This window comes from Acipenser ruthenus, chromosome 7 (genome assembly GCF_902713425.1).
Source record: "Acipenser ruthenus chromosome 7, fAciRut3.2 maternal haplotype, whole genome shotgun sequence".
In the NCBI taxonomy this organism is placed as follows: Eukaryota; Metazoa; Chordata; class Actinopteri; order Acipenseriformes; family Acipenseridae; genus Acipenser; species Acipenser ruthenus.
Genome location: NC_081195.1, coordinates 65,793,957 through 65,802,616, shown reverse-complemented (window position 1 = coordinate 65,802,616; position 8,660 = coordinate 65,793,957). Strand labels below are relative to the sequence as shown.

The 8,660-nt window shown below is 41.3% G+C and overlaps 1 protein-coding gene across 1 annotated transcript; it reads left to right on the top strand.

Annotated features, from left to right (window-relative positions):
• Nucleotides 1-3,890: 3,890 nt before the first annotated feature.
• LOC117414628 (uncharacterized protein K02A2.6-like) lies at nt 3,891-6,630 on the top strand. Its single transcript, XM_059027877.1, has 2 exons — nt 3,891-5,223; nt 5,357-6,630. The coding sequence occupies exons 1-2, from the start codon at nt 3,891-3,893 to the stop codon at nt 6,628-6,630; spliced, it is 2,607 nt and encodes an 868-aa protein (XP_058883860.1).
• The last annotated feature ends 2,030 nt before the right edge of the window (nt 6,631-8,660 follow it).

The following is an 8,660-nucleotide window of genomic DNA, read 5'->3' as shown; positions in this document are numbered from 1 at the left end:
TACAAATATTGCTGATTTTAGCAGAGGATTTAAGTTGACGAGACATCTTATGCATCCACTGGGATTTAATAGTTAACAAGCAAGGTTTTATTTGTTCAACAATCTCTATAGGATATACATACAGTATACTCTAGTTATATCAGCTCCTTCCATTATGAATAAATAATTATCAAGACTGATGTATACTGATTATCTAAAATGTTGCGATAGAACAAGAGTTTTTTTTTTTACTTTTCACCACATGGTAAATAAGCAAATATAACGGATAGCAAGAAGCATGAATTTGTTTTATAGGTCTACTTTGAGACATTTGACCTTGTTTTGAATTTCAAATGCTTAGCTTTTGTACCTTTAGCTACTTGCTTGACGTCATCTCAACAGAGCAGGTACGTGCATCCATTAGATTTCCAATCTTCCAGTTCTACATGGTAGAGGAAATTCAGAACTAGATGCCATCTGCTCTCAATGAATCAGCGCTGACATAGCTTATGTGCAGTTATTTTAAGTGGTGGTTAAAAAGAAAACTTTACATTGTAATCCAAAGCTCTGTATGAGTATTTCTCAAATGTAGTCACCAAGTACTCAGGGTTGCAAAGCACATAAGCTTAAGCTTAGAATCCAGACGGCTTAAAATGCAGAAATTAGATACACCTGCTGTAACCAATAAGCTAACCTTAATATTTTCACACTGTACTCAAAAACTGAAATCGCCTTGAACACATTTAAAATTGAAGTGAGCCTGCAGTGAAGCTGTTCTATATTTGCAACTTCATTCCTTGCAGATGTAAGAGATACCTTTTAAAATAGCATGTCTACCAGCATATCACAAATTTACTTGGCAAAAAGCACTTCACAATGCATTTCCTTTCTGTAACTTTAGTGAAGAGAAATTTAAATCTGTCGAGTTCAAACCATATAAAACTTGTATGAAGGCATTCAAGAGCTTTAAAAATGTCTAGATTACTGTACGTCATAAAACATATTTTTAAAAAAAACATTGATTCTTTCATTCACTTATGTACAGTATATAATTAAACTAATTTGAGACACTGAGCATGAAATTTAAGTCTTCTTAGTGTGTGTGTGATGAGTAGGGGGTTCTCTGCAGTTCTCTCATCTGTGATCTAACATTCACTGAAGCAGCTTTATCGTTACGTTGGTTACCACCTCACTGCACAGAGGAATCAGCAATGGCTGGCAAGATCAGAATTTTGATTGGTTCATCAATCCTGGATCATGTCTAAGTTGTCTTTCTTGTCTAGTTTACAGGTGAATTTCAGTTTTTTACCCGTCATCTTTGCTACATCCAGATAACCACTGAGCACATGCAGAGGAATGAATGAATGGATTTGGAAACACAGAACATATTATAGTTTTTCAGTTTATCAGAAACCCACACTGGGTGCTAATAGACTTCCTTCAAAAACATAAAAATGTGAAAGACAGGGTTAAAGAAAAACCAATCCTCAGAGTTGGGGAACATAGTCAGAGCAGAAGGAAGCAAGTTTTCTTCCAGGACAACCTTGTACTTGGCTTGATTCATGCGTCCTCCACAAAGACAAATCTGCCCGATTCCAGCCTTGCTGAAGCACCCCCAGATGAGTCCAATTTTCAGCTTTGCCCAACACCTGGTCATCTAATGGTTAGACAGAGACCTGGAGAGGCCTACAAGCCACAGTGTCTCACACCCACTGTGAAATGTGGTAGAGGATCGGTGATGATCTGGGGGTGCTTCAGCAAGGCTGGAATCGGGCAGCTTTGGCATGAATCAAGCCAAGTACAAGGTTGTCCTGGAAGAAAACTTGCTTCCTTCTGCTCTGACAATGTTACCCAACTCTGAGGATTGGTTTTTCCAGCAGGACAATGCTCCATGCCACACAGCCAGGTCAATCAAGGTGTGGATGGAGGACCACCAGATCAAGACTCTGTCATGGCCAGCCCAATCTCCAGCCCTGAACCCAATTGAAAACCTCTGAAATGTGATCAAGAGGAAGATGGATGGTCTCAAGCTATCAAACAAAGCCGAGCTGCTTGAATTTTTGTGCCAGGAGTGGCATAAAGTCACCCAACATCAATGTGAAAGACTGGTGGAGAGCATGCCAAGACGCATGAAATCTGTGCTTGAAAATCAGGGTTATTCCACCAAATATTGATTTCTGAACTCTTCCTAAGTTAAAACATTAGTATTGTGTTGTTTAAAAATGAATATGAACTTATTTTCTTTGCATTATTCGAGGTCTGACAGCACTGCATCTTTTGTGTTATTTTGACCAGTTGTCATTTTCTGCAAATAAATGCTCTAAATGACAATATTTTTATTTGGAATTTGGGAGAAATGTTGTCAGTAGTTTATAGAATAAAACAAAAATGTTCATTTTACCCAAACACATACCTATAAATAGTAAAACCAGAGAAACTGATAATTTTGCAGTGGTCTCTTAATTTTTTCCAGAGCTGTATATATATATATATATATATATATATATATATATATATATATATATATATGTATAACTAAATAATAATATTAATGTTATTAGACATAACATAAAGTGGCGACAAGGATTCGTTTTAAGTTACTGGACAGCTGCCGGCAATAACTGATTCGCTACAGTTTGTCGAAATAACTTTCAATACCCGGACGAGTGACGACGACTACATACAGAAGGAAGAAATGGCGGCGATCATAGGATGACTCGACTGCTTCGATGAAAATACAGAAGACTGGAACACTTACATTGAACGTTTTGAACACTTCCTCACAGCAAACGACATACCAGCAGAAAGGCGAGTAGCTGCTTTATTAAGTGTGATTGGGGGTAAGACCTACAGCCTGTTAAGGAGTTTAATAGCGCCCGAAAAGCCTGGTGCTAAAAGCTATAATGAAATAGTACAAACACTGCAGGAACATTTTTCCCCTAAACCTCTGGTAATAGCCGAAAGGTTTCGTTTTCACAGACGTAATCAAGAAGAGGGTGAGTCTGTGGTGCAGTATATAGCAGTGCTAAAAAAATGAACAGAGCACTGTGAGTTTGGCACACATCTTAATGATACATTAAGAGATAGATTGGTATGTGGCTTGAGAAAGGAAGCGATCCAGAAACGTCTTTTATCTGAAGCTGAATTGACGTTCAAAAAAGCAGCAGAGATTGCTGTATCAATGGAGACGGCTGCTAGAGAATCTCAACAACTAAACGCTTCGCCTAATATAAATAAGCTCACGTTGGCACGGAGAAGCAAGTCGGTTAATAATTGCTGGCGTTGCGGGAAGGATACCCACAGTGAAAAGGAGTGCTGGTTTAAAGAAAATGATTGTCGTTGTTGTGGCAAGAAGGGTCACATAGAACGCGTTTGCAGAATGAAAAAGCATGAAAAGGGGAACGCGCATAGTAGCAAGCTGAGGAAGAAAAGTGTGCAGTACGTGGAAGTAAATGAGTCAAGTGATGATGCTGACACAGATACCGAATTGGCTTTGAATGTGCTTACTCTTAAAGGTGAAACGGCCAATATTTGGGTCACACCAGAAATTGAGGGAAACCCTTTGAAAATGGAACTGGATACTGGTGCTGCAGTGTCCTTGATATCAAAGAAAATGTATGAAGACAAGTTAAGTAATTTCCCCTTGCAACATACGAATGTAGTGTTGAAAACTTATACTGGAGAAGCAGTTTTGCCCTGTGGAAAAATTAATGTACAGGTGAAACTCAATGGTCAGAGGGAGCTACTGCAGCTATATGTTGTTGAGGGTGATTACCCACCTCTGTTTGGCAGGAAATGGATTAAGAAAATGAATCTTCACTGGCAGGAAATAAAATCCTTAACTCAGCCAAGCAATTTGGAAGCAGTTCTGATTAAGCATAGACTCTGTATTCAGAAAGGTACTTGGCACAATGAAGGGAATTGAGGCAAAGATCATTGTGAAACCTGACAGCAAACCAAAGTTTTGCCAAAAACGCACGGTACCATATGCAATCAAACCCAAAGTGGATGCTGAATTGACCCGATTGCTAGAAAATGGAGTAGTGTCACCAGTGCAATTCAGTGATTGGGCAACACCGATTGTACCTGTTATCAAGAAGGATGGCACAGTGAGGCTATGTGGTGACTTCAAGGTTACGGTAAACCCTGCTCTGTGTATTGAACAGTACCCAATCCCATGCATCAAAGATTTGTTTGCAGCTCTAGCGGCAGATCAGTGCTTCAGTAAGTTGGATTTGTCCAACGCCTACTTGCAAATGACGGTGGAAGAGCAATCTAGGAAGTACCTGACTATTACAACACAGAAAGGTCTGTACTGTTACAACCGCTTACCTTTTGGTATTGCTTCAGCTCCTGCATTGTTCCAGAGGGCCATGGACCAGATATTACAGGGACTGTCTGGTGTTCATTGCTACCTTGATGATATATTGGTCACAGGTAGAAACGAGATTGAACATCTTAACAATCTGGATGCTGTTTTGCAACACCTGGATGAGTATGGCCTACGTGTTCAGAAGGACAAGTGTGAGTTTTTTATACAATTATTGGAGTATCTGGGACACATCATTGATACTACGGGCTTACACAAGTCACCTGGAAAGGTTACAGCTATCGTGGATGCGCCTGCACCAGAAAATGTGAGTCAGTTGCGATCGTTTCTAGGACTGTTAAACTATTACAGTAGGTTTATACCTAACCTAGCAACCATTCTGAGTCGACTAAATGCGTTATTGTGTCAAGGAAAGCAATGGCAGTGGACTAAGGACTGTGAAAAGTCATTTAAGATGGCTAAGGAACAGTTAGTGTCATCAGAGGTTTTAACTCACTTTGATGGAAACCTTCCAATTACCCTTGCTTGCGATGCTTCACCATATGGAGTGGGGGCGATTATTTCTCATGTCCTTCCTGTTGGAGAAGAAAGACCAATTGCGTTTGCATCCAGGACTCTCAGTAAGGCTGAGCAGAAGTATGCACAAATCGAGAAGGAGGCTCTTGGAATAGTATTCGGTGTACGGAAATTCCACCAATACTTATATGGCAGGAAGTTCACATTATTCACAGACCACCGACCCCTCACAACCATTTTTGGTCCAAAGAAGGGAATTCCATCATTAGCAGCAGCCAGACTGCAACGTTGGGCTTTACTGTTATCTGCCCATACATACGACATTGAATACAGGAAAGGCTCCAATATTGGGAATGCTGATGGACTGTCAAGATTACCATTGGACAAACCTGACACATAAAGACAAACCTGACACAGTCGACGTGTTTTATTGCAACCAAATGGAACAGCTACCAGTGAAATGTGCTGAAATGAGAAAAGAAACTAGAACTGACCCTACACTATCTCAGATTCTAAGGCAAATCTTAAAAGGCGGGCTAGAAGCCAACCCTGCTGTAAAGACACCATTCTACGCAAGGCGCCATGAACTGTCTGTGTACCAAGGGTGCTTAATGTGGGGTATCCATGTTGTCATACCTGCAAAGTTAAGAAGCAGAGTATTGGATATGCTACATGAAGGACATTCTGGAGTAGTCAGAATGAAGGCCATAGCAAGGAGTTACATCTGGTGGCCTGGAATAGACACACAAATTGAGGAGAAGGCAAAATCTTGTACATCATGTCAACGTGTCCAAAATATGCCAAGTCATGCACCTCACCACCCATGGGTATGGCCAGGTAGACCATGGCAACGTATTCACATTGATTTTGCAGGTCCTTTTAACAGACAAATGTTTCTCATCGTGGTGGATGCTCACTCGAAGTGGCCTGAAGTTTTCATACTGGAATCCACCACTGCGGCGAAGACCATTCAGGTTCTGAGAGGACTATTCAGTCACTATGGTATTCCAGAACAGCTTGTAAGTGACAATGGCCCACAGTTCATCTCTAGCGAATTTGAAGCATTCTTGAAAACCAATGGCGTAAAACATATCAGGTCTGCCCCATACCATCCAGCAACGAATGGTTTGGCTGAACGCTTTGTTCAAACCATGAAGCATGCACTCAAGTTGGCGAAGGAAAGTGCCACTACTAGTAAAAAACTAGATAATTTTTTACTTGTGTATAGAAACACTCCTCATGCAACAAAAGATGAATCTCCAGCAATGTTGTTTTTGAAACGCAATCTGCGCAAACGATTGGATCTGCTAAAACCAGACATGTCTTTACATGTTGAAAAGAATCAGGGGTTGCAAATAGCACAACGACAAAACAGTGCGAAGGACAAACAATTCCAAGTCGGTCAGGCAGTGCTGGCGCGGAAATATCGTAAGGGAGATAAATGGATTCCAGGAGTTGTTACTGCCAAAACTGGACCTGTCTCATACACTGTGGATGTGGGAACTGGAATGTCTTGGAGACGTCATGCTGACCAGCTACTGGATTGTGTTGGCACCCATTCGAATGAAGATCCTGCAGCAGAAATATTACCAACCCTGACAGAGCCTACTGAGGTTTACACAGCATGTTCACCAACTGCAAACACAACTTCCAAGGGGGTCATTGAGGCTGAAACCAATGCTAAAGAACCTTTGTTTCCACCTGCAACGAACCAAGATGTACACATGGCAGAACCGTCACCAAATGCTGTTGAGAGACGCTATCCTGTTCGGAGTAAGAAAGCTCCCAACCGTTTGACTTTTTAATTATCGGCACAGCGTAAATAAATAAATAGTAAAACAACGAAGGCTTGCATGTTAAAATAGTTCAGTAGTGTATAGAGAGCAAGCCAGAAGAAGGGGGCAGAATAATCCCCTGGCTAGCTTGAGGTATGAGGCAGTCCACCCTCTACCTCTAGTTATGTAGATGATTCCATTTGTGACAACAACATTTAACAGGAAGGACATGTTATGTATTGGATTTAAGAGTGTTAGTTATTTGCTGCCACCTACTAGTAGTATTCGCTTAGCTCACGGAGCAGACGTAGTCTTCCCTGTATGTGATGCGGGAACAATAAAGAAACTTTTGTTGAACCAGAGCACCGTGTCCGTATATATACAGTACTGTGCAAAAGTTTTAGGCAGGTGTGAAAAAATGCTGTAAAGTAAGAATGCTTTCAAAAATAGACATGTTAATTGTTTATATTTATCAATTAACAAAATGCAAAGTGAGTGAACAGAAGAAAAATCTACATCAAATCAATATTTGGTGTGACCACCCTTTTTTCAAAACAGCATCAATTCTTCTAGGTACACTTGCACACAGTTTTTGAAGGAACTCGGCAGGTAGGTTGGCCCAAACATCTTGGAGAACTAACCACAGTTCTTCTGTGGATTTAGGCAGCCTCAGTTGCTTCTCTCTCTTCATGTAATCCCAGACAGACTCGATGATGTTGAGATCAGGGCTCTGTGGGGGCCATACCATCACTACCAGGACCCCTTGTTCTTCTTTACGCTGAAGATAGTTCTTAATGACTTTCGCTGTATGTTTGGGGTCGTTGTCATGCTGCAGAATAAATTTGGGGCCAATCAGATGCCTCCCTGATGGTATTGCATGATGGATAAGTATCTGCCTGTACTTCTCAGCATTGAGGAGACCATTAATTCTGACCAAATCCCCAACTCCATTTGCAGAAATGCAGCCCCAAACTTGCAAGGAACCTCCACCATGCTTCACTGTTGCCTGCAGACATTCATTCGTGTACCGCTCTCCAGCCCTTCGGCGAACAAACTGCCTTCTGCTACAGCCAAATATTGCAAATTTTGACTCATCGGTCCAGAGCACCTGCTGCCATTTTTCTGCACCCCAGTTCCTGTGTTTTCGTGCATAGTTGAGTCGCTTGGCATTGTTTCCACGTCGGAGGTATGGCTTTTTGGCCGCAAGTCTTCCATGAAGGCCACTTCTGACCAGACTTCTCCGGACAGTAGATGGGTGTACCAGGGTCCCACTGTTTTCTGCCAGTAGTAAGTTTCCTTGGCCGACCATTGCGTCTACGGTCCTCAACGTTGCCCGTTTCTTTGTGCTTCTTCAAAAGAGCTTGGACAGCACATCTGGAAACCCCTGTCTGCCTTGACATTTCTGCCTGGGAGAGACCTTGCTGATGCAGTATAACTACCTTGTGTCTTGTTGCTGTGCTCAGTCTTGCCATGGTGTATGACTTTTGACAGTAAACTGTCTTCAGCAACCTCACCTTGTTAGCTGAGTTTGGCTGGTCCTCACCCAGTTTTATTCCTCCTACACAGCTGTTTCTGTTTCAGTTAATGATTGTGTTTCAACCTACATATTGAATTGATGATACATATATATATATATATATATATATATATATATATATATATATATATATATATATATATATATATATATATATATATATATTGTAAACCAGCTGCACTCACTCGGGTTCATTGCCCCTTTAAGAATACGACCCAGAAACACAGATATGGATTTTTCAAGCGCTGACGCGCTATTTTTAATTAAACACAAAATCAAAACAAATACAAAAGCAAAACAAACACCTAACTCCTCTTGGAGCACTAACTCAACTTTCAGGAACACCCTTCCTAACACGGGACAGCTAAGCTGTTTTCCCGTCCTTTCAAAACCACCGGTTTGACACCGCACCTACTTTTTTTTCTTCCTCTGGCTACTCGGAGACAGCGCACCTCTTCTGCCTCCTTCTACTCAGCAGCCTCGAGCAGACTGCCTGCTCTCCTTTTAAACCCCGCACCTGGGT